A 27677-nucleotide genomic window follows, 5' to 3' on the forward strand; every position below is an offset into this window, starting at 1 on the left:
GGAACAGATACCAACCTTCTCACATTGGCCTGTTATAGCGCCACCAGCGGGTCAACTTTTGCACAACACATTTTTGGAACAAAATGGACCAATCTTTGACGTCAGTAACGTCAAAGAGAGCACTGCCTGCGATCTTGACATTTTGTGCTTTTATAGCCATTGTTTTCTGGCTTGAAGCGAGCCCACAATTGTTTCGAAGGAACAATATTTTTCTAGTGACAATATCTAACCGTCATATCAAGTTCTCCTCAAAACTTCGGTTCCTTTCTACTCCTACATACTTAGACAGAAAATGAAAATAAAAACATCAATGTGTTCAGCTTACAGTGGCGAAGTGTGCTATTATTTTTTACAGCAATCGGCCAAATGGTGGCGCTGTAGGAAGCCTTCGAAAGTGCGAACTTTGAACAGATGGAGCTCATGCTCTGTTATACGTACAGTCATGAAACCTGTATACACGTATGCGTCTCCTCATGCCGAACAACTTTTACGCTCTGACTTTTGACCTCTGACCTTTAGGTCTCCCACAATTCGGAATTATATGAAAAACAGTAAAAATCTATCTCCTCCTGGGATTTTCGCGTCAAGTGCACACAACTTTTTTCACATGAACTTTGGACCAATACGGTCAGATTGATCAACCAGATTTTTTTTAAAGTGAAATATAATTTTTTAATAATTTTATCAATATTGCGGCTTTATGCAAATTATTCTTCGGCCTCTAAATCATACATGCAAAGTTACACGTTCATGGCATTTGGCAAAGATGTGGAGGGTTAGTCAAAGTATCACTGAAACCAATTTTATTCCAATTGGCCAAAGGGGGGCGCTATACGAAGCGTCTGAAAATTCAAACTTCAAACGGGCATAAGTCATGACTTGTTTCGTTTGAAGACATGCAACTTGTTACACGCGTGCTTTGACTCAAGCGGAAGACATCTGTGTTGTTGTTAAGTAAGCTCCGCCCTTCAATTTTCCGCCATTTTGAGCAGTTTGTAAAACGCGTAAACCCGCTTTTATTCTGGAATTTTCGCGTCACGTGCACAAAACTTTTTTTACGTGAACTTTGGACCGATATCTAAAGATCTGTCAGATCGGATTTCTTTAACATTGAAACATGCTTTTTTAAATAATTCAAACAATATTGCATTTTTATGCAAATTATTCTTCTGCCTCTAAAACATACATGCAAAGTCACATTTTCATGACAAAATAGTGTAGAGGGTTAGTTCAAATATCACTGAAACCAATCTTACCCCAAATGGCCAAAGGGGGGCGCTATATAATTTTGAGCAGTTTGTAAAACGCTTAAACCCGTTTTTATTCTAGGATTTATTTTGCAATTTGCATGAAACATTCTACACGCAATCTAAGGACCTTTATCTAACATGCCTATGAAGTGCACACAAAAAAATTATAAAATAATAATAATAAATATAGCTGCAAGCAGCGATAAAGTGTCCAAAGCCAAAAACACCTCAAATCATGAACCTGGGATGTGCGTGAAATCTTGCAAGCACATTCCCAATAGGTCAAGGAACAGATACCAACCTTCTCACATTGGCCTGTTATAGCGCCACCAGCGGGTCAACTTTTGCACAACACATTTTTGGAACAAAATGGACCAATCTTTGACGTCAGTAACGTCAAAGAGAGCACTGCCTGCGATCTTGACATTTTGTGCTTTTATAGCCATTGTTTTCTGGCTTGAAGCGAGCCCACAATTGTTTCGAAGGAACAATATTTTTCTAGTTGATTTTAGATGTTACAATTCCAAACATGATCTGCTTTAATTCTGGCAGTCTATATTAGTAGCTTAATAACTTGTATAGTAGTATTAAAATGTATTATTTTATGTCCAATGTATTTGTATTTAGGTTCATAAAGTTAACATGACTATATAAAAAATGAGTTTAAATCAAAATGTTACATTTCAGGAAAAAAATACAAATAAAATTAGGATTCCAATTCAAAAGAAGAAAAAATAGCCGAGCTTGTAGATCTGCTATTTTTGCTTCTTTTGTATGAGATACTAGAATGACAAAGTTGGACATAGCATGTGGCCCTCTGGAGTGAAGGTGGAAATATAGTGGCCCTCGCCATCATCAAAGTTGCCCATCCCTGCTTTAGAGCATACTAAAAATAGAGGAAAATATTCCTTTCGGAAAGGCTTCAATTTCAAGATCTGCTTAACCAGTTTAGACCTAGAATTATTTGATACTTTAGCTATTGAAAAATAGCAGATATACAAGCTCACAGCGTAGCACAGAGTGCCACGCTGCAAACTTGTAGATCTGCTATTTTTGAAAGAAATCTAGATCCAAATCTTTTTTTTTTTTTTTGCAAATCTTTGAATATATATTCTTTTTAAAGCAAACATTTGTAACTCAAATATTTCCCTCTGGGGGGTCCCTGGAACGAAATATTTTTATATGGGGGTCCGTGGCCAAATACATATCATTTTGGGGGTCTTTGACATGAAAGAGTTTGAGCACCACTGACATATAATTATTCGACCTCAAAGTATTCGAATAGTCGAATATTCGACAGGACTGTCCAAACTGTCAAATATTAAGTAAGCAAGAGGCCAACATTGTGCAAATAGCCGATCTACATGCTCTGAGCATGTAGATCTGCTATTTTCACAATATTTATCTGTGGAACCGAGTCACATTAAATGTAATACCTACAATTCCAAGTGCTTGTCAGGGTGGGGGTCCCCAGTTCAAATATGTTTATTCTGGGTGTCACAGCCTAAAAAGGTTTGAGAACCCCTGGTATAGAGCATTAACAAATTCATCCACCAGGGGCACTGACACACAAAAAAAAGGAAAGAAACAAATATTCGACTTCGGTGAACAATGTCGAATAGTGACTTTGATATTCGAATATTTGGTGAATGCCCTAATGCGTAACCGGTCTCAATTGGTCTAAACTGGATGTTTTGTGTGTTTGTTTCAACAGGAGCATGCCCCTGGCCCGGAAGGGCGCTGTGTCCAGCGCTCTGTACATGGCCTGGCTAGAGACACTGTCCGGGGGTCTGCCGCCCATCCTGCTGGTCCGAGGAAATCACCAAAGCGTCCTCACCTTCTACTCTTAGAACACACACACACACACACACACACACACACACTACTACTGTATAATCCAAGCACACTCCCATTATCTATAGAATAATACAGGTGGATCTCAAACTGCGTACGTTCAAGGACCCTCGTAACTCTGAGAGTGTACAAATGGAACCGTGTTAAGAGTCCATTCGGTTCCATTTGTACACTCTGAGAGTTGACAGACCCGGCCGTAACGGCCTTAAGGAAACCTGAGGGGGACCGCGCTTTGAGAATCCTCTGATGAAGAGCCTAACCCGGACCCAGGCCACACATTTGGGATGGTAGGAGGGCTAGGGGATGGTTCCCCAGAGCCCAGGTTCAAGTAAGGGCTGTGGGCGGGTGTGGCGACAGGGCTGTTGCCCGGGCTTTGTGAAGGGGCACGTTGGCCTGGAGGAATATCCTCCTCTGACTCTGAGAGGGGAGAAGGGCGGGGTGAGGAGGGTTGAACCTGAGGAGGGTTGAACCTCACCCTTTTGGGAAGGGGTTCAGGGGAGGAAGTGGAGGAAGAGCCAGAGGACCCTGAGCTCTCTTCCCACCACCTGTAAGCATCGGCCATTCTGCTGGAGTTATGGTTAGACAAAAAAAAAACGGGCAGGGGTTCCCCGTATTAGGTTTTTTTTTTTGTTTTGACAAAGAAAAAAGAAAACCTAAAAAAAATTTGGGCAGGGGTTCCCCGTATTAGGGTTTTTTTTTGTTTTGGAGCAAAAAAAAATCCCAAAAAGCTGTTAGAGCGAAAAAGTTGGTTTGTAGAAAAATTGGGCAGAACCTCCGGCAGCAGTGGTGAAAAAATGCTGTCGAAACCAAAATTAGTCTCCTGGACTTATAGTACGGAACCGTCACTGTCTATCATGGTTTTTTTTTTTTTTTTGGGAGGGTCAATTTTGTGCTGAGCAGATAGAGGGTTGAATACCCTACACAGATATATAACTCTTTTCTCTGTACGATGTGTGGAAGTGGGTGAAATTAACGTTTTAAAGTCGATTTTCTATTTCCCAGAATCCTTTGCTGCAAACGAAACATGTTTTTGACCGTAACTCCGGAACGGTACATCCGTTTTGATTTTTTTTTTCCCCACGTGTTCAGGGGGACCCCCTCTAGCTATCTAGCCGGTCGTTTGAATTTATCAATGTATGTAAACACGCAAGCTATCCTGAAAATTGTCGAAAAATAAAATAATTCCGTTTTAGCTGATATTTACCAGAAAGGCTCTTTGAGTCATGCAGAATCTGATGAGATAACGATTTTTAATATAATTATCGATAAAGTATTTATTTCTATTTTCCAAAAAAACGACCGAAAAAAAAAGTAATTCGCTTTTAGCTGATATTTACCACACATACACTTTGATTCATGGGGCATCTGATGAAAGTAACAATGTTTAATATAATTAGTGATAAAGCACTTAATTTTGGCTGTAAACCTTGATTCGAGTGTTAGCATAGCTTGGTTTGTTTACATCGTGGCTTGGTACCGAAAGGGCGAATCAGAACCCGGTAAACCCATTGAATACGTCGGTACGCCCCCCCGGACACCGCCTGAGTTGTTAGTTCGAGCAAAAGTCAAGCCGTTGCAGAGTTATTCAATTTCTAGTGTTCTTTGTTATGCTAACGCTCATCTAAGCTGGTCTGAGCCAATAGGAACAAATAGAACGGGACGAACTGTTGCGTTACGTCAGTACCCCTCCCCAGAACACGTGTGACTTGTTAGTTCGAGCAAAAGTCAAGCCATTGTCTTTAAAAGTCTTAAAAACTGTTTTTTCAATGCTAACGCATTCAAAAATCAATAAAAAAACAAGGAAAACACCTTTTGTTTTATCAACACCAATTTTATATGTTTTTTTGTGCGCTCCTTCCAAAAAAAAATATCCCGTGACTCTAGGAGACTCAGAAAACCCGAAAAAAAGGCCTTTTTAGCTCCGAAATAGTGATTTTAGCAAAGTTTATATCAAAAACTGGAAGTAATACAAATCGATCCTTGGAGGGGACCCCTTAACACCTTGACGTCCGAAATAGAATGGTGGTTGGTAGATTAGCCGTGACATTTCTATTATTGTATTGTGATCTGAGACATAATATTATGTTTATAAACATGACCCCGCAGCCCCTCCATCTTGAACAGCGCCGCTGTTTTTTCTTTTTTTTTCCCCCCAGGCCAGTAACTCACCATGATTTTCTCGATTTCCGTTGGGATAGAATGGGGGTTTTGGCCGATCGTCGATGTCCCCGTGCGTTTCGCGTGCGCGATCCTTTCACGTAAATGTCCCCGCAAATAGTCCATGTGTGACTGAAGAACAGAACTGAAAAGTTTCGCTAGCATAGCCCCAAGCATGGCTGCAGGAGGAGCTCGAGTGTGTAGACAGTAAACGGATGGGTGGAAGGTGCCTTGGAGAAGGAGAGGCGCTGACGTCACCTCTGCTTCATGCACGGTCTGCATGAGCTATCAGTGCACGAGTGGTGACTAGGGAAGGTTAGACGATCGCCGATTTTCGGATCAAAAGCTTTTATTCCGGTTTTAAAGACAAAGTCCGGGAATGTACGACGTGGCTGAGAGTCCCTGGGGGGATGTGCGATATAGTACGGTTTTAACATTAAGGGGCTCCCCTTGGCTTAGAAGGTGTTAAGCACCTCTGAGGTGAAACTTTTATAAAATTTCGAACGGTTGCAGAATTAACCCCTAAAACGTGTTTGTTGACCGAAAAAAAAAACACCTTAAAATCAACTGTAAAAATAGGAAAATAGATTTTGTTTTAATGACAATGTATCTATATGTTTTTGGGGGCGCAGAATCCATAAAAAAATGTCTCGTGATTTTTAACCCTTTGTAAAGGCCGTTTTAGACATGAAAATCGTCTTTTTAAGTATTCTAGAGAGTTGGGACCTGCACCAAAAAAAAAAAATTTAAATAATGCATTTTTGGACAAAGATTTATAGCGCCACCTTTTGTCGAAATCAAACGAAACCTGCATAATCGTGATCGGCATTTAGGATTTAGGGGGGGTAGAAGTTGTTAAAAAAACTCTAAAAAAATTAAAAATAAACTCGTCTCTGAAAATATGGCTTTATAGCGCCACCTTGTTGTCAAAATCAAAAAACACCTGCATATTCGTGATCTGCGACCCTGATTTAGGGGGGTAGGAGTTGTTAAAAAAACTAAAAAAAAAAAAAAAAAAACGTATCTCTGAAAAAATGGCTCTATAGCGCCACCTTTTGGTCAAAATCAAACGAAACCTGCATATTCGTGATCGGCATTTAGGATTTAGGGGGGGGTAGAAGTTGTTAAAAAAACTCTAAAAAAATAAAAAATAAACTCGTCTCTGAAAATATGGCTTTATAGCGCCACCTTGTTGTCAAAATCAAAAAACATATTATATTACTTTTTTTCTTAGTGGCTATGTTTGGTGATTCAAATTGATCGGCACTTTCAATTGCTTAATGGCTTAATCACATTAACCCAGCGAAAAGTCTCGGAATAATTTATAATTCGTAGTCGTATGTTTTCTCAGTTTGTGTTGTTTTTGGTGAGCGGCAAACATTGTACAATGACATATAAATTCAGAAGGAGCGAATACACTTCCCGGCAGCGGCGTCTGCCGCGGCGTCGTCGGACTTGCCGACAACAGCCGCGGCAATGATTCCTATGCCGTGGCAATTATACCTAATCCGTGGCAACGCCGGACAGACCGACAATCGAGCTGCGTCAGCCGCTGTTGCCGAACCTATCTCCCCCCCCCCCCCCCCCCCCCCACACACACACACACGCACGCAGGCACGCATGCATGCACACACGCAGGCACCATGATCAGCAGTGGACCAACGTGCTCATATAGTCAATTATGTATAAAAAAATGAATGAAGTATTAAAACAGTCATGTCTGCTCTCTCTGGTGGTCGCTTGCTGACCTTCCGGATCTGCTGGTGGACCACCGGGTCCGCCGGGCCACACCGGCAGCCGCCGTAGCCGCCGTCACCTGCCTGCTTCACCGGCAGCCGCCGCTAGCAGCCGTCACCTGCCGGGCTTCACCGGCAGCCGCCGCTAGCCGCCGTCACCCGCCGGGCTTCACCGGCAGCCGCCGGTGACCCGCCGGGCTTCACCGGCAGCCGCCGCTAGCCGCCGTCACCCGCCGGGCTTCACCGGCAGCCGCCGTCTGTCTGTCTGTCTGTCTGTCTGTCTGTCTGTCTGTCTGTCTTGGGTCTTCTCCACCTCGCCTCTCCACTTATATCTATCCATTTTACGCACAGCTGTTTTGCGCTGCACGTATCTATCCCGCCACACACACACACACACACACACACACACACACACACACACACACACACACACACACACACACACACACACACACACACACATGATAGTAAAATATGTTATTGTTGTTTAACATGGTATAGATATCATTCTCAGTGTTAAAAGTCAATGCCATGATGTTTTGATCTGATAACTAATGCACGAGACGAGAATCTGCCCCACTCCAGGGACAAAAAGATTGACCAGAAATGTCAAAGTGTCCAGGACACGGGATAATAAAAACGCCAAAACATTCTACATCCTTGGCTTCTGAGTCCATGAGACTCAGTCACAACAACATCCCATCCATGTTATGTTTAATTGTCCAATCAGAATGTGACTAATGTATTCTGTAAACTCCATATATCTGTGAATCATTATGCTTTGTACTCGGAGAAACTATGGGTGAGAAAATGCTCTATACTGTACTTGTACAGTACTTTGAACTCTGACTAAACTTCAACACAAAAACGCATATTCCCTGGTGTGGACATTCATCATTTCTTGTGTGTGGAGTATTTTATTATGATTGGGGAAAACTGTTTATCCATATGGAATATGATCCAAAATTCCATCAAATGGTCCATTCGATTGCCGGATTAGCTCCGAGGAGATATTGGTCTCTTCCGCTGCTAGAACCAGTTAACAACCAGCCGGGGATATTATCAGACGTTTCCCCTGACTCCCACGGAAAGGACTATCTCCCACTCCTGCGCGAGGAGAAATTACCTTGGGACGCCCCGAGCACAGGGAGGCAGAAAACACCTGCCGAAATCTAAACAACCTTTTTACAAACGGAACAATTGCACCATTTTTGAGCTTGAAGCCTCTCTCCAAAGCTTGGAGAATGAACTGATAACAGCCGTAACGGCTAAGATAGACGATGAGGAAATGAAACAGTTGTTTCTAGGTGCCCCACAATTGCACCATTTTTGCCCATATGGAGAAAGGAATTCGGATATGATGACTCTCTCCCACATCAACATATCGATAAAATCTCACAACGGTCTGAAGAAAGCCGAAATGGAGGCAGCCAGGGTTGGCTCTGGCACAGCGTTCCACACCAGGGACCGGACACAGACAGTTTCTCTCACAGAGACTTGAGAGGCGGGCTTCATTCTCACACACTGTCCTAATTCAACAGAACCCAGGTCATACGTTTATACCTGCTGTGTTAAGAGCTGGAGATATTGGTCTCTTCCGCTGCTAGAACCAGTTAACAACCAGCCGGGGATATTATCAGACGTTTCCCCTGACTCCCACGGAAAGGACTATCTCCCACACGTTTTTTCCTCCTGCGCGAGGAGAAATTACCTTGGGACGCCCCGAGCACAGGGAGGCAGAAAACACCTGCCGAAATCTAAACAACCTTTTTACAAACGGAACAATTGCACCATTTTTGAGCTTGAAGCCTCTCTCCAAAGCTTGGAGAATGAACTGATAACAGCCGTAACGGCTAAGATAGACGATGAGGAAATGAAACAGTTGTTTCTAGGTGCCCCACAATTGCACCATTTTTGCCCATATGGAGAAAGGAATTCGGATATGATGACTCTCTCCCACATCAACATATCGATAAAATCTCACAACGGTCTGAAGAAAGCCGAAATGGAGGCAGCCAGGGTTGGCTCTGGCACAGCGTTCCACACCAGGGACCGGACACAGACAGTTTCTCTCACAGAGACTTGAGAGGCGGGCTTCATTCTCACACACTGTCCTAATTCAACAGAACCCAGGTCATACGTTTATACCTGCTGTCTTAAGAGTCTAGCTAGCTCTTAACACAGCTGCATTTTTATTGTTTAATGTTTTGTAGTCTATTGTTTTATCGCTTTTCGTTGCACGTTTGAGTAACAGAATAGGGACTGCGGTTTCCTGTTCTGAGGACATAGCAGACTGTTGGTCACAGATTCATGCTTGTCCATATTATTAGTTGGTGTTATTTAGCACGAGACTCCAGTTTAGTGTTGCCAGGACGAAAGTTATTTCTGTCCTGAAGGAAATCTTTACACGATTTTGTTTAGTGTACCCAGAACAAAAGCAATTGTTCTGAAGGGAGAATCTCTTGGCCAGTGCATAACCCAGCCACTTAACCACATAACAAATCGCGTGGTTATTTTATTAATAATAGCTGTTTCCAGCTACTTAATCACATAAGAAATAGCGTGGTTATTTTAATTGGTAGATTTCCTTTATGTTCCAGAACAGAACGTTCTGACGGAAATCTTCATGCTTTACGCTTACACGTCTTCGTTTTCGTCTCAGTCTTATTTTATTTATTTTTTTATTTCCGTCTCAGGCGACTCTGAGATGTTGAATACAGGAGCTTTTTATCTCAACGCTCCCAAGAACATTTTTAAGAAACATGACCATTCAAGCTAAAAAAGCCCCCTGCTCCGAGAAGCAGTGTTTTTATCGTGTAAATCCTGGACACACACGGATGAGATGTTACAATCTAAACCTAGAACTTTTTTTTTTTAACCCGGACCTCACATCACTCTGGAAGATCATCGGGAACTCCCATTTACCAGCAATACCTAAAACCTTTCCTGGAACATTTCAATGGATATGTGCGAAGCTGACATTATTGCCACTGGATGTGTTGCTGGATACCACTGGATGTTCAAGCCTCATTAGGAAGGAACAGAGGACGCAAACCATGTTTTCAAGATGCTGAAGGGCTTGACAGAGCCCCCCCCCCCCCAGCCGAACCTGGCTGGCATTGCCCTTTCACTCACAATGCGATGGGACGCGTTGTGAGCTTGTAGATCTGCTACGTGACTGTCATGGATTACAATGTCCCGAAAAGAACAAACGCTCTTTTGACCCTGGGGACGCCCGAGATAATGGTACTATATATTTTGTTTATTTTTGACTAAGTACGACTTCTGAGAGAAAAAAAAAAAGAAAAAAAAATCAAGTTCTGACTGACAAACCCATCTGTTAAATGTTTTTGATATATTGTCTGTCTAATCATCTCTAATCCAATTTTCCTCCCCTGGTTACATTTCGGTTTGTCTATTATGAAAGCAGGAAAATCAAACCAAGTATAAAGTGAGCGGTGCTGCTTCTGTGTACAATATGGTACAATATGTGCTTGGCTTATGCTGCTTGCTTGCTCAATGCCTGCTGCTCGCGTGAGCTGCTTACGCTGCTTATAGGCTGGCACGGCCTATGTGTTATTATTGTTTTATTTTGGGAAAAAAACTATGAGGGGATTGCTGGAATTGTTTTTTATTTCATTTTTCTTATTTTTACCTTGAGAGGCCACGAGCCGATTCAGTTTCTGTGTGACCTTGCTCTCTCTTTCTCTCTCAAAAATGGGTTTCATTCGCTCTTGTTCTGTATAATCTACTGTTTACATTCTAATACAGGGCTTGATAACAATGTGCTGGGGTTATATTTGAATCTGTCTTATTTGAATCTGTCTTGGGTTTTTCTCCATCTGTTTGTGTTCTAACTCACTTGCCTGGTTTGCAAAACTAGGAATTATTTACACATATGACTGTCTCTCTCTCTCTCTCTAAAAAGGGATCTCATTCACTCTTGGTATGACTACACTCGTACTGATAACAACCAACGCTTGGGTTTATTTGAATGTTGCTATGTGATGCCCCTAACGTCTTAATAATTTTTTTCCCATCAATGACAGGTGGGCTTTATTTTATTTTAGGGGACAGGACGGACTAATGACATGGCAGAACAGGTATAGTGGAACTAACTCCACTAACTCGCTACCAACTTAACTGACTGATTATCAGTGACTGACTGACTGACTGACTGACTGTTTTATTTCAATTTTATTTTAACCTGTTTAATTTCATGACTGTTTATTTCATTTTAACCAGTTTTTCTCCTGTCCTCCTGTCAAAAACACCATATCCTGTGAAAACCGTTCCTCTTGCAGAGAACGTGTAAACAACTGACTTGTTGAGATTGTTTTCATTCCTCTCTAAAACAACTGATGGCTAGAAGACATCTGGCCTCCAAGGTCAAATGGTCTGTGTGTGTGAGATTTGTTGAACTTCTCTCCTTCAGTTAATGTCAACATCCCCCAACCAACTCAAAATAGATCCTCAATTATTTAGTAATCCTTTTCTTTTAAACCACATTTTAGGGACATGTACCAAAAACGTTTACTTTCACCAATATTTGCCAAAATCCAGTTTTAACGCATAAACTGCAGTTATGCGTTAAAAAAAAGGAAAGGCTAAACCCTGTTTTATTCAACCTTTTAATTTATCTATTTGGGTAATCCTTCATTCACTTTGATTACTCCCTCAACAGGCTGAGACCATTCCAAAAACAATTTAAATAGCTGGGCTCCATTCAAACCCTTTCAGTCAAATTCCACAATTATTACAACCCTACTGGGCTTATACGGGATAACACATTATGAGAAAAAAAAAAAAAATGACATTATGATTATGTTATGTATTTTATTATTATTATTTTACCTATTTTTATTATTATTATTTTACTTCTTTAAAGTCTCTCTCTCTGGGGCACTTTCAGTAGAGAGGCTTTCAGCAGGCCTCGCTAACTATTGTTTTGGGAAAACCTTATCTTGTTATGATACACTTCCCCCCTCACAGGCCTGGAAGCTCACTCTAACTCTGACAGTGAGCAGAGTCATTGTCCTTTACTGTACCTCGGTACCCTACTGTACCTCGGTACCATCTGTTTCTCATTTAACCATATTTTAACAAATTATCCTCCAAACAAAACAATTTTTGTCACACCCAATATTTTTGGCTGTGGCAAACGGGAGGGAATGTGTTTGGAGAATTAATATTTAGAATTAATATTTTTTCATTTAATTTTATTTCTTTCATATTTTCATTTTCTGAATTCATATTTCATTTTCTGATTTCATATTTTCATATTTCATTTTGTTTTCATTTCATCCCATTTAAATATATTTCATTTTGTGAAGTTGATTCCAATCCTCAACAGGGTTAATCTGTTTCCCCTAACAGAACAAACTGACACAACTTGTGTCCCCTTTTTGGTGATGTATCTAAACATTTCAATTTAATTTCTATATATAAATACCTTATTGCCTTACAGTATGGATTGATTTGTCCCTGTCTTTTCCCTTGTCTTACAGATAAAGATATTTTGAGATGATAATTGAGAATGATTTGACAGACACATACTTCACTACATGTCTGTCCAAAGTGGAAATGTCAAAAAGGATGATTGAAAAGTCCATATGTATTTCGTGAGTATGAAACTGCATCACACACGTTTTCCCGCTGTAAAGTTTTCTTTCAGACCTTGACTCGGACAAAAGCCAGTAAGGAGGAATAGACAGTTGGCTTTAAGGCGGCTCCGGTTTGACACCTCACTATAAATGTCCCCAACCTGCAGGGACAATTAAGAGCACTCATTACCTAAAGGTAACCTCGGAGGTGTACGAATTATGACCGCCAAACGGCTGATTTTCGGATGCTGTCTAAATACATTTTGAATGCTTTTGTCTTTAACCTAAATTATGGTAAAGAGTCAAGTTCGTCTTGTTTTGACTAAAATCGGCCCCAAATTGTAATAACCACCCGGGAGCGTGATGCTGATGTGTTTTTATCTTGCTTGACATGGATAATTTCCAATCAATCTTGGACACATTGAACCTTTGTAAAATACATATATATAATAATTAATAATTAAGACAATAAAAATCTTTTACCTCTACTTAAAAAACAAAAACAAAGTTCAATTATGATATTCTGATTTAAATACCTTTGGAAATATACAGTTCTTTTGACTCTACTCTTCAAAAACTATCGAAATGTTTTGACTTAAATTGTTCAATTATTATGTTCTGTTTCAAATACCTTAAAAAAAAGTTTAACCCATGTTTTCTTCCCTTGTTGTTTATGCTGCCTTGACATTTAACACTTCAAATGCTATCTCAGGAGGGAATTGATAGTAAAATATGTTATTGTTGTTTAACATGGTATAGATATCATTCTCAGTGTTAAAAGTCAATGCCATGATGTTTTGATCTGATAACTAATGCACGAGACGAGAATCTGCCCCACTCCAGGGACAGAAAGATTGACCAGAAATGTCAAAGTGTCCAGGACACGGGATAATAAAAACGCCAAAACATTCTACATCCTTGGCTTCTGAGTCCATGAGACTCAGTCACAACAACATCCCATCCATGTTATGTTTAATTGTCCAATCAGAATGTGACTAATGTATTCTGTAAACTCCATATATCTGTGAATCATTATGCTTTGTACTCGGAGAAACTATGGGTGAGAAAATGCTCTATACTGTACTTGTACAGTACTTTGAACTCTGACTAAACTTCAACACAAAAACGCATATTCCCTGGTGTGGACATTCATCATTTCTTGTGTGTGGAGTATTTTATTATGATTGGGGAAAACTGTTTATCCATATGGAATATGATCCAAAATTCCATCAACACACACACACACACACTGACAAGCGCTGTGGGATTACCTGTGCCCATTTTCCCCTTCGTTTTTACCCCTCCCTAGTCCCAAATATACAGTATATTATATACTGTATATAGGCTTATGCCTTATTGTATTCATTTTATTGTAGGCTATAATAGTTATTGACCATAGCTTAATAGTCTGTTATTTGTATTTCTTTCGCCCGGCCTGGCCGTTTAATTATCCATTTCTACCTTCTCATATCAGATTCCATTTTACGCACATTTTACCGACCCCCTCACCCCGAATATAAATATAACCTTAATTTTTCTTTGCAGCTAAATTAACTAAAGGTTCTCCTTAATCGAATTCATCATAGATATGTTTAAGTTTCAACACATGTTCTTCATTATTATTATTTAGGCATATGGTTTCTCGGCGCTTGTCATGCGTAAATCTTTGGATTCATTCAGTGACCAATGTGCATTCTGCTTATGTAGTATATATGTACGGATTTTACCGATAACAGGTTGGGTTATTCACCATCGGTATCTACTAGAGCCGGGTCCACCTCTTTTTCGCGCACTGCTGCTCGCATCTATCTGTATTTCTGTACAACTTCCTTTTTTTCTTTTTCTTTTTCTTTTTTTAGCGGCCCACGGCGCCTCCGCGTTTTTTTTTATGTGTAATAGACAGCCTACTAGCTCTATAGGACCAGGTAGGCCTACAGTTAGTAAAATAAACATATACAGTGATGAAGTGTAGGCTACTGCCTATATCCTGCCACCATTGACAGCTGGACTGACTCCCGACTCCCTGCTGGGCGTTCAAACTTCAAAGGACGGGATCCACCGCAGACAAGTGGCCAATCAATGATTGGACCGACTCTCACTCTCACTTTCTCTCTCTCTCTCTCTCTCTCTCTCTCTCTCTCTCTCTCTCTCTCTCTCTCTCTCTCTCTCTCTCTCTCTCTCTCCCCCAGAAGGAGCGAACACACACACGCACGCAGGCACGCGTGCACACGCACGCACCATGATCAGCAGTGGACCAGCGTGCTCATAGTCGATAATGTACAAATTGGCGCGGCCGCAGTGTTGCCGCTGCCGGAGATGGGTCTGTCTGTCTGTCTGTCTGTCTGTCTGTCTGTCTGTCTGTCTGTACAACCCTTTCCTTAGTAGCCTAGTAGTAGACCTAATAATAATAATAATCAATGTCCCTCCCTCAACCTCGCCTCTCTCCACTTCTATCTATCCATTTTACGCACACCTGTTTTGCGCGCTGCGCGCGTCTAACCCGCCCCGCAAACTCTCCCTCCCCCTCTCTCTCTCTCTCTCTCTCTCTCTCTCTCTCTCTCTCTGTCTCTCTCTCTCTCTCTCTCACTCACTCACACACACACACACACACACACACACACACACACACACACACACACACACACACACACACACACACACACACACACACACACACACACACACTGACAAGCGCTCTTGGATTACTTGATTATTTTTACACCAACACCACTTTCTATGGGTTATCTGTTCTTTTATTACTTTTCCCCCCAATGCCCATATTTTCCCTTCGTTTTTATCCCCCCCAGCCTAGTCCCAAATATACAGTATAGGCCTATGCCTTATTGTATTCATTTTATTGTAGGCTATAATAGTTTACGGACGGACAGATGGGCGCCTTGCCGCCTCCGCGAGGTTTTAATTACGTGCATTTGGATTCGGTTTTAACCCAGTCCCAGCATGCAATTTCAATAGTTCAACTAGAAGTTATGATTTGATAACCCACTCAATAAAATGCTATAACTTATGCTGAAATGTGGTATATGTACTTCTCACTTCTACAAGCAATCTATCTATCTATATATCTATCTAGGCTATCTATCTATCTATCTATCTATCTATCTCTTCTGCCTTGATCTATCGCAAAAAAATAAGAAAAACAAATGGAGAGTGCTGTCCATGGTGCTGAAACGCTTTGGTCAATGTAAAGGGTCCATTTGGGTTAAATGAACATTGATTTTACGATATGGATTGCAGGTCCCAGAGATAGAAATGCCATTAAATTGGGGTCCGTAGCTTCATGCATGTCAAACTGGGGGCCCATAAGCACTGTTCTACAGAATGGAAACATATGCAGTAACGACTCAACACTCAACAACAGAGGCTTAAGATCCAGACAAAAACGATCTGATCATTTAATTGACAGCGCCAGCATCACATTTTGAGAGAGAGAGAGAAAGTGAGAGTGGTGGTCTAATCGGTGGATTCCGCCATCATCCCACTCCTTTGAAGTCAATTGGCCCATTAGGTACATCACCAATACAATTGTTTGTCAATGTGCATCAATGGTGGCCGGATATAGGCAATTAGCTGTATCACCATGGTCCTATATATAGGGCTAGTAGGCTATAGTATGTTTGTTACACATAAACCTTGTGTAAAGGGATTGCCATTGTGTGTGTCTCCATGCATTTGTTATTTTTTCCTATTTCCTATAAGTTTCTTCAAAAAATATAATATCCCAGTTCACAGGCGTCTCTGTGATGCATGCGTTGAGAGCTTGTAGAAGTGAGAAGTACATAGTTATACCACATTTCAGCATAGATAACGTTGAACTATTGAAATTGCTTGAGTGCTGGGACTGGGGTAAAACCGAATCCAAATGCACATAATTAATTGGAGACACAAAAAGAAAGCAGTGCTGTTTGGTTTCGAATAGGCCTGCACATATGAGACAGATGAAAACTTTAAATGTATTTTATAAAGGAGACACTCTGTTGCCCGCCTCGCGATCGGACTGCTGTACTTTGGCTGAAAGTAAAACGACCATAGCTCCGGATGGGATGGAGGTATAGGGTCGACCCCTCTTTGGAACCGGGGCGGCGAGACGAACGGGTGGGTGTTCGCCGGTCGCTCCGTGTGCCGTTCCGGGCGCGCTACGGCCAAAAAACCTCGCGGAGGCGGCAAGGCGCCCATCTGTCCGTCCGTAAACTATCATAGCCTACAATAAAATGAATACAATAAGGCATAGGCCTATACTGTATATTTGGGACTAGGCTGGGGGGGATAAAAACGAAGGGAAAATATGGGCATTGGGGGGAAAAGTGGTAACAAAAGAACAGATAACCCATAGAAAGTGGTGTTGGTGTAAAAATAATCAAGTAATCCCAGAGCGCTTGTCAGTGTGTGTGTGTGTGTGTGTGTGTGTGTGTGTGTGTGTGTGAGTGAGAGAGAGAGAGAGAGAGAGAGAGAGAGAGAGAGAGAGAGAGAGAGAGAGAGGGGGAGAGTTTGCGGGGCGGGTTAGACGCGCGCAGCGCGCAAAACAGGTGTGCGTAAAATGGATAGATAGAAGTGGAGAGAGGCGAGGTTGAGGGAGGGACATTGATTATTATTATTATTAGGTCTACTACTAGGCTACTAAGGAAAGGGTTGTACAGACAGACAGACAGACAGACAGACAGACAGACAGACAGACAGACAGACAGACAGACAGACAGACAGACAGACCCATCTCCGGCAGCGGCAACACTGCGGCCGCGCCAATTTGTACATTATCGACTATATGAGCACGCTGGTCCACTGCTGATCATGGTGCGTGCGTGCGTGCGTAAATAAGCAAAATTGGCAGTAATAAGCACTGGTGCGGTGCTGTTGTGGTTGGTACAATAGGTCAAAGACGCACAGGAAAGTATATAGACAGGAGGGTCCAGTTCAGTCCCCACACGCACCTTTCTCTATTATGTCCTCTGATTAATAAGAGCCTATAGCGTTGTGCGAATGTGCGCCTTGTCAGTAGCCTATATATTCCATGTACTTTAGTTTTGGGCCGGCGATATCATTTGATAACATGACAGACCCCCTGCAGCCAGAACGACCCGCGGAGGATCGGGATTGGTCACAAACAGCGAAAAATAGCCGTTATGGACATATAGACTATATTTATTGATCCTAATAATTAATAAATTAAGCCAGCAACATACATTGCAGCTACGTGATTTCATCTGTTCTGTAGGATATTATTCAATCATTAATGGGATTTATGGGAAACGGCGCATCGGTTGCTGTCCATAGGGCGTAGGGGGCTCCGGTGGGCCTGAGCCTGCAGGTGCCCACTGAACGGTGGGGTGACAGGCGGTGGTCCGCGGGTCCGCGGGGACCCCCGGAGGAAGCAAGAGCTGTGGCGGCTGCTGGGTCTCGGCGCTGCCTCGGTGGGCGCTCAAAGCCTTATAGGTCGGTCAATTCTCAAAGGATTGTTCTAATTTTAAGTACTGTATATCTGTGAAGTGTCTGTATTCATTCAGTGTATATAAATCATGTTTTAATTGTCCCTCCATCAAACCATGAAGCTTAAAGTAAACGTCGCTAGTAGCTGGTGATAAGCATTCCAGGTAGAACAATGCTGCATGGTCAGCCCTGAACCCTGAATCCAAAGATTTACGCATGACAAGCGCAGAGAAACCATATGCTTAAATAATAATAATGAAGAACATGTGTTGAAACATAAACATATGATGAATTCGATTAAGGAGAACCTTTAGTTAATTTAGCTGCAAAGAAAAATTAAGGTTATATTTATATTCGGGGTGAGGGGGTCGGTAAAATGTGCGTAAAATGGAATATGGCTGATATGAGAAGGTAGAAATGGATAATTAAACGGCCAGGCCGGGCGAAAGAAATACAAATAACAGACTATTAAGCTATGGTCAATAACTATTATAGCCTACAATAAAATGAATACAATAAGGCATAAGCCTATATAGGCCTACAGTATATAATATACTGTATATTTGGGACTAGGGAGGGGTAAAAACGAAGGGGAAAATGGGCACAGGTAATCCCACAGCGCTTGTCAGTGTGTGTGTGTGTGTGTGTGTGTGTGTGTGTGTGTGTGTGTGTGTGTGTGTGTGTGTGTGTGTGTGTGTGTGTGTGTGTGTTTGTGTGTGTGTGTGGCGGGATAGATACGTGCAGCGCAAAACAGCTGTGCGTAAAATGGATAGATATAAGTGGAGAGGCGAGGTGGAGAAGACCCAAGACAGACAGACAGACAGACAGACAGACAGACAGACAGACAGACAGACAGACAGACAGACAGACAGACAGCCCGGCGGGTGACGGCTGCTAGCGGCGGCTGCCGGTGAAGCCCGGCGGGTGACGGCGGCTAGCGGCGGCTGCCGGTGAAGCCCGGCGGGTGACGGCGGCTAGCGGCGGCTGCCGGTGAAGCCCGGCGGGTCACCGGCGGCTGCCGGTGAAGCCCGGCGGGTGACGGCGGCTAGCGGCGGCTGCCGGTGAAGCCCGGCAGGTGACGGCTGCTAGCGGCGGCTGCCGGTGAAGCCCGGCAGGTGACGGCGGCTACGGCGGCTGCCGGTGTGGCCCGGCGGACCCGGTGGTCCACCAGCAGATCCGGAAGGTCAGCAAGCGACCACCAGAGAGAGCAGACATGACTGTTTTAATACTTCATTCATTTTTTTATACATAATTGACTATATGAGCACGTTGGTCCACTGCTGATCATGGTGCCTGCGTGTGTGCATGCATGCGTGCCTGCGTGCGTGTGTGTGTGTGTGTGTGTGGGGGGGGGGGGGGATAGGTTCGGCAACAGCGGCTGACGCAGCTCGATTGTCGGTCTGTCCGGCGTTGCCACGGATTAGGTATAATTGCCACGGCATAGGAATCATTGCCGTGGCTGTTGTCGGCAAGTCCGACGACGCCGCGGCAGACGCCGCTGCCGGGAAATGCATTCGCTGTCCCTCTATAAATTTGCCGTTTAGCCCCACACAAGCTACTTAAGACTTTGCCTTAATGCTAGATCTAATGATTGTCAAGATTTTCTCTTATAAGCCATACTGGCTGGAATGTTGACTTCCTCTGGATGGGGTACAGATATGGACAGCGATCCATTGGTAAACGTGAAGATAACACATTGATTGTTCAGTACATTCTACGCGCAGTTTATGTGTACGCATTTAGTTTTAGTTCCATAAATCGCCCTCTAGTGGAATGGCCTGCGTTGTGCGTTCACCGAAGACATGACCAATGATTTGGAACTTGAGAGTTCATGGACTGACAGATTTCTGTTAATCTTTTAAAGAGTTCTTGGCAGTTTGTCGTTCCGTCATATTCAAGAACATGTAGCTTCCTAGTTCCACAAAACACTGTACTGGCGTGTAAGTTGTTATCGTGATATTCCCGACTGTTTTTAATCATTTTAAGAGGGGAGAATCGCTGGTTTAGCAGAAGCAACAGACCACAGTTCAAAAGTGGGGATCTGAACATACACGTCTATGCAGAGGACTCTAAAGTGGGGATCTGAACATACACGTCTATGCAGAGGACTCTATGTAGGAGAACATACACGTCTATGCAGAGGACTCTATGTAGGGATCTGAACATACACGTCTATGCAGAGGACTCTAAAGTGGGGATCTGAACATACACGTCTATGCAGAGGACTCTAAAGTGGGGATCTGAACAGACACGTCTATGCAGAGGACTCTAAAGTGGGGATCTGAACATACACGTCTATGCAGAGGACTCTAAAGTGGGGATCTGAACAGACACGTCTATGCAGAGGACTCTAAAGTGGGGATCTGAACATACACGTCTATGCAGAGGACTCTAAAGTGGGGATCTGAACATACACGTCTATGCAGAGGACTCTAAAGTGGGGATCTGAACAGACACGTCTATGCAGAGGACTCTAAAGTGGGGATCTGAACATACACGTCTATGCAGAGGACTCTAAAGTGGGGATCTGAACAGACACGTCTATGCAGAGGACTCTAAAGTGGGGATCTGAACATACACGTCTATGCAGAGGACTCTAAAGTGGGGATCTGAACATACACGTCTATGCAGAGGACAGTGGGGATCTGAACAGACACGTCTATGCAGAGGACTCTATGTAGGAGAACATACACGTCTATGCAGAGGACTCTATGTAGGAGAACATACACGTCTATGCAGAGGACTCTATGTAGGAGAACATACACGTCTATGCAGAGGACTCTATGTAGGAGAACATACACGTCTATGCAGAGGACTCTATGTAGGAGAACATACACGTCTATGCAGAGGACTCTATGTAGGAGAACAGACACGTCTATGCAGAGGACTCTATGTAGGAGCAGAGGACTCTATGTAGGAGCAGAGGACTCTATGTAGGAGAACATACACGTCTATGCAGAGGACTCTATGTAGGAGAACATACACGTCTATGCAGAGGACTCTATGTAGGAGAACATACACGTCTATGCAGAGGACTCTATGTAGGAGAACATACACGTCTATGCAGAGGACTCTATGTAGGAGAACATACACGTCTATGCAGAGGACTCTATGTAGGAGAACATACACGTCTATGCAGAGGACTCTATGTAGGAGAACATACACGTCTATGCAGAGGACTCTATGTAGGGATCTGAACATACACGTCTATGCAGAGGACTCTATGTAGGATCTGAACAGACACGTCTATGCAGAGGACTCTAAAGTGGGGATCTGAACATACACGTCTATGCAGAGGACTCTATGTAGGAGCAGAGGACTCTATGTAGGAGCAGAGGACTCTATGTAGGAGCAGAGGACTCTATGTAGGAGCAGAGGACTCTATGTAGGAGCAGAGGACTCTATGTAGGAGCAGAGGACTCTATGTAGGAGCAGAGGACTCTATGTAGGAGCAGAGGACTCTATGTAGGAGCAGAGGACTCTATGTAGGAGCAGAGGACTCTATGTAGGAGCGAGCGTGGTCACTGGTTCACACGAGTGGCATCATTCACCTCTGTTGTTGGGGGCCATTTTATGTATAGCATGTATAGCCCTCATGACTTGTTTATGTATAGCATGTATAGCCCTCATGACTTGTTTATGTATAGCATGTATAGCCCTCATGACTTGTTTATGTATAGCATGTATAGCCCTCATGACTTGTTTATGTATAGCATGTATAGCCCTCATGACTTGTTTATGTATAGCATGTATAGCCCTCATGACTTGTTTTTTATTTTATTTTTCATTTCTTTCCTAGAGCAATTGGTATGCTACTCGGGAGCATTTCTTGTCAAGGTTGCTATTGGAACCAAGGAGATAGCCAAGTGTACAGGGAATTCATACTTTGTCGTAATGGCGCATCATACAGTAATAATTAACCAATTGGTCCTAAGATATATTAAAGATTGGAGACGGGGGGAAAATAGGAGGGATCTAGTATCGATTTTGGAATCTGTTCAGCCAATTATAGGGTTTAAGTGTTAATGTATCCTCAAATAAAATAGAATAAAACATTTGTTTCGCGCAAGATTACGGCAAAGCATGAATTGGCCTCAATGGCTGCCTCACAACAGAGGTGTTGAATTAGTTACTGCCATCATCCAACGGATTAAAACAGGGTTCTTTTGTCACTGTGTTTATTTTCTGTTTTGACCTTTGCCTTCCCCTCACATGCTGTTAATAGGCTCTAGAAGTAGACTTGATTTCTTTCCACATAATTATCCTATCCTATATGCAATTTCAAACGAGAATATGTGACAACAATGTTGCTTAGGTTAACTGAATATACTACAAGTACGAGTTCACTGTATAATCTTTTTTTTTTCTCACCCTCATTTATACAAATCTTTTTTTCTTCTCTCTCCTTGCCCGGTTTCCACGAGCATTGATGTAGATTTCAGTCCCACATGGAAAATCAGCAGAGATCCAGTGTAGTTTTTGGTACTATTTTATGTAGGTTTAACACACACGCTAGTTCTGAAGATTATTTCATGAATAGAGCTTGAAGGTTTTAAGAATTCAGAATGTACTTAAAGTTGTACCATGTAACTTTTTTTATAAAACAAATCTTAAAATTGTCCTAACTGTTAAATCGCTAAAGTTTTAGAACACCCACTCCGTTATTTTCAGCTTCTGAAGCCTTCTCTTTATATGTTTTCTATGATCCTGGCCGTGGACCGGATTTCGCGCCAAAATGACGTAATCTGCATCATCTGTATACGTTGTGTATACGTTGCCCAATCACATCGCCGATCATGCAAACATGGTACACTACCGGCCAATCACAGCGCATCTTGAAGTGGGGTCGCCATATTTGTAGTCGCCCGTGTGTCTCTTTACTCAAAAGGTAATCTCGCCTACCAGGCAGGGTGAAGTAGTCCGTTTCTCCGGAATGCCTGAACGCACAGGAACCAGGGACCCCTCTAAAGATAGCTCTCGGCGTTGTGGAGGCAGACGCGGGGGTGTGAAGGTACGAAAAACGGGCGAAAGACGCGACTGCGGTTTGCTATAGGGCTACTGACCACTAGTTGAGCATCTTACACAGTATAGCTTTAACTAAAGCCCCCTTGTTACCTCTGTGATATACTCACCCCTTCAATACTGTTACAAAGCATCAATGTTACAAAGAACCTGTTTATGTTACATTAGTATATTGAAACAATGGTATAGATACATATAATGTATATGTATCATTACAACATTAAGAGGGGATGTTTTTCTTTTTTTGTCTTTCATGTTCCAATATGCACACAAATGAAAACAACCTTGCTTTCAGTGGATTCATCACAACCAAATAAAGCGTGTTAATCTGTTAAGCTGTTTGCATTTTCATCCATACTCAACGGTTTGAGACAATTTTTCAGTTATATCGTGACTCGTTGCACCGCTCGCTTCAGGCTTTGTCGTGCGACGGAGTCTCCCGCCAGGCGAAAACCAGGCGATGGGGAAAGCTCTCGACAAGCTTTTATCGTCTATTTTCGGCTGCCTGAATCCATCGTACAACGAAGTCTAAATCGGGCCATCGGATACCCTTCTCAGAACATTTTGCAGCTCATTTTGGGGCCCCGAGCCCCTCTGCAAAGCACTGCTGCACTGTATGTACGTTTAGCTAAAGCTCTGTAACTGTGTGACGGTGTGGAGAGAAAAATGCAGATTGTCTGAATGTGTCATCCCATAGTTCACACTACAAACATGACTTAAACCTGTAAATACATTTAGCACCACAAATTAAGGGAGTGGACATATAAAAAAAAGTCAAAATTATAATGGAGGATATATATTTATTTTTAGTATCATATATTAAAGAAACTTGACCACTTCCATTAGAATAATCTCGTATCATCTTTTCCAAAACAGATAGAGGAGGCATTTGGTTTGAGTTATCTTGGGTTCTTAAGATAAAGCTTCTTATCTGAAAGTACTTAAACAAATGATTTGCTGGGATATTATACTTATTGCGGAGTTGTTCAAAAGACATGAGCACCCCGTCTTTATACATATCAGAGATCTTGGCAACACCCTTGTCTGCCCATGATTTAAACCCTCTGTCATGACTCCCGGGTTTAAAATCCTGGTTATTTTATAACGTTTTTATTGTTTAGGTGCCTGGTCTAGCTATTTTCTTAGATTAGCCTACTATTTCTTTCCATTTGTTGTATGATGTATTGATTTATTGATGTATTGATGTATTGCCTTGCTTATTGTAAATCGCTCTGGATTAAGAGCGACTTAACATCAGTCTAGAGCTCTACGTTGCTGTTAGCTAAGTGTCGCGCCACAGTGCATCTACGTACTGCAGGTGGTGTGTCTTCTACCCTGGGTTGAAGAGCAGGTCAGATAGTTATATTTTTCTACTTTTTCCTACTACATTTTCTACATTTTTAAAAAGCGTGCAGCTTTTATTTTTGAAAAATGGGGAGAGGAGATTTTATTTAGGGATGTGGTTTTGGGGGGAAAAAAACTGAGCTTTATTTTGAAAAAAAAAAAAAAGGTAGATTTAGTTTAGTTTTATTTGTCAGGGAACAAATGTGGAGCCTTTATTTAGAAAAACGATGTCTGGATATTTTATTTTGAAAATCCATGTGTAAACTGTCTGGGAATTTTAAGACAATGTCAGTTGATTTAATTTTTTATTTTTAAGAAACTATGGGTGCGTTGGGAAATGCGCACCGGGCTGGCTTTGTGCTCAGTGTAGTGAGTGCAGTGGGCGTAACGTTGTACAGTGCACTCAGTGTGGCTTATTCCCCAACGAACAGTTGAAACCCTAAAACAGGGTTCCCGAATTAGTTTTCCCCAAGGGCCGAATCATGTCTAGGGTACCAAGCCGAGGGCCACAACATTGCAGGGGGCGACGGTGGCGTTCCCGCTACTCCAGCGACAGTTCTTGGATATAGTCGTTGTCGGGTGAAAATCTTGTACGTCCAAAACCGTTCGTTTTGCATTTATTATTTTAAAAATGTTTTAAACTAGTGAAAACAGCCGATCTACAAGCACACAACGCCTCGCACCGCGAGGCGTTGTGTGCTTGTAGATTGGCTGTTTTCACTACTTTTGTGAGACGGCCTTGAATGATGAAGCAGGGCTTTACTTTGCGAAAGAACGTACACATTTTGAGATACAGGTTTTCCACCTGACAATGACGATATACTAGTGTTGTTGCTGCTCTTATACCACCATTATTACTGGGGTTGGTGGGGGCCAGACAGTAGCCCCCCGCGGGCCGCAAATGGCCTGCAGGCCGCCTAATGGGGAACCCTGCCCTAAAACGTAGCTTTCTCTTACAACAGTTCTATTGACAGTAAATGCTTGTTAAGTAACGTTGCTATGAAATATAATAACTGAATTCACAACATGTTCCCACCTTCCCACATAATTATGCATGTGAAACTATCAAGCCCAAACGACCAATGAAGCTGCAAATGCAGCATTTTGCTATCATTTCCTCCATTGTTCAACGCTGAGAAGCGCTGGAGACCACGGCCATGAAAACCAACCAATCAAAACACCGCACCGACGCACCACACTGCCAAACAGTGTTGGGGAAGTTACTTTGAAAGCGTAACTTGTACAGTTACAAGTAACTCACCATGGCAGTAACTTGATCAAGTTAAAGTTATACCCCTGGAGAAATGTAATTTATAAAGTTTCAAGTTACATAGAAAAAGTAACTTGAGTAACTTAAGTGACTTTTTTCATCGTTAAATTGAGAATGTACATTTGGTGTACATGAAACAAAATATATCCTACAAAAAAATGCTTTTGTTTTATTTCAAAAAGGTTGACATTTTCTTTAGTAAAAATCTGTGTTCCTAAAATAAAGTTAAAGAAATAAGACAATTATGATCTGTTGAGGACATTTGATCGTCAAAACCTAATGTAAAATTATAACTTCGCTTGTTTTGATTGATTGATTGAAGGCTTTATTAGAAGTTTGCATAGGAAAATGTACAGATTCATGACGGTACAGTTCACTGGTACAAGGTCTACTAAAAGGAGATCCATGAAAAGACTAAGCTTATTTCAACAGGAAACCATTAAAGTATCTCATATAACATTGAATGACAGACAAATAGAACACAGTACTATGCAGTAGATATGTAAAGAAAAAAAGAAAACAGTAGGTCTATACAATCAGTAAGTACAGTATATACAATATATACAAGGAAGGGGCAGGTAACAGTAAGTCTAAACAATCAGTATGTACAGTATATACAAGGAAGGGGCAGGGAGGGTAGGGTTGGGCTAGGTTTTTACCAGTTGTGAACGGCTGCTGCCTGTAAGTGGTTTTTTAGGGCAATTTTAAAGGATGCTAGTGATCCACACTCCTTTATGGCCTTCGGTAAGGCATTCCACATTTTTGTGGTGTAGCAGAAGAACGAGTTCGACCCTTTCTTTGAGTTGACTCTGGGTTGAACGTGATCTGTGGCACTGCCTCTGGTGTTGTAATTATGGACATCCTTAACGTTTTTAAAGTATTTTGACAGGTACTTGGGTATCATAGTGGTGTAGTGTATCTTGTACACCAGGCCCATTGCAAGTTGCTGTACTCTGTCATCTACTCTGAGCCACCCCACTCTTAACTGGTGAGTAGCGGTGAGGTGAGTCTGATTGGGAAGGTTAAGCAGGACCCTAATTAGTTTATTTTGGGCTGTTTGGAGTTTAGTTTTTAGGGCTTGTGGGGCGTCACGATACCATACGTGGACTCCATAGTCAAAGAGGGGCTGGATTATTGCACCAGCTATGGTCTTCAGTGTGTTGAAGTTGACCATTGGGGCGATCCTCTGTAGGAAACGAGTTCGTTGGTTGATTTTTTTGTATTACTTTTGAAGTCATCTTTTCGCTGGAAAGATTAGCTTCAAGGATACATCCTAAGTAGGAGATTTCGTTTTTTCGTGTTATGACCTTGTCACCCACTTTGATTGTGAAGTTCTCTACCTTTTTGAGGTTATGATTTGATCCAAAGAGGATGGACTCGGTTTTGCCCAGGTGAATTGATAATTTGTTGTCGTTAAGCCATGTGCAGATCTTACTCAGTTCAGAGTTAAGTGTCTTTTCAACCTGCAAGTGGTCCTTGCCCGAGACTAGGAGAGCCGAGTCATCCGCGAACAGGAACAGGTTGCAGTCGCAAGCAGATGCCATGTCGTTCACGTATATTAGGAACAACAGAGGTCCCAGTATGCTACCTTGGGGAACTCCACAGCTTACTGGGAGGGGGGGGGACAGGGTACCGTTAATCTCCACCACCTGTTCCCTCCCCACCAGGTAAGATTGCATCCAGCTCACTGCTGCGCTGTCAAGACCGATGGCTTTTAGTTTCTCAATCAGAATAGCATGATCCACGGTGTCAAATGCCTTCTGGAGGTCCATCATGACCATGCCACTATACTTGCCCTGATCCGCTTCGCGTTTGATTTGGTCAGTCAAATAGAGAAGGCATGTGTCAGTGGAATGGGATTTTCTGAATCCAGATTGGAACTCGTAAATCAGATTATTCTCATCGAGATATCTTGCAATCTGTTCGTAGACTATTTTCTCCATGACTTTGGATATGGAGCTAAGAATGGAAACGGGGCGGTAGTTTCCAGGGTCTAGTT

General features: G+C 42.3%; 1 protein-coding gene across 1 annotated transcript in view; it reads left to right on the forward strand.

The window, feature by feature from the left end:
- Window positions 1-3407: 3407 nt before the first annotated feature.
- col1a1a (collagen, type I, alpha 1a) overlaps window positions 3408-27677 on the forward strand; it is a gene marked incomplete at its 5' end in the record, with an annotated part of 159390 nt that continues 135120 nt past the window's right edge. The window contains 1 exon segment of the mRNA XM_080724831.1: window positions 3408-3542. Coding sequence (XP_080580957.1) covers window positions 3408-3542 — 135 coding nt within the window.

The sequence above is a fragment of the Nannobrachium achirus genome, assembly GCF_963921795.1.
Source record: "Nannobrachium achirus genome assembly, chromosome: 4".
Lineage (NCBI taxonomy): Eukaryota > Metazoa > Chordata > Actinopteri > Myctophiformes > Myctophidae > Nannobrachium > Nannobrachium achirus.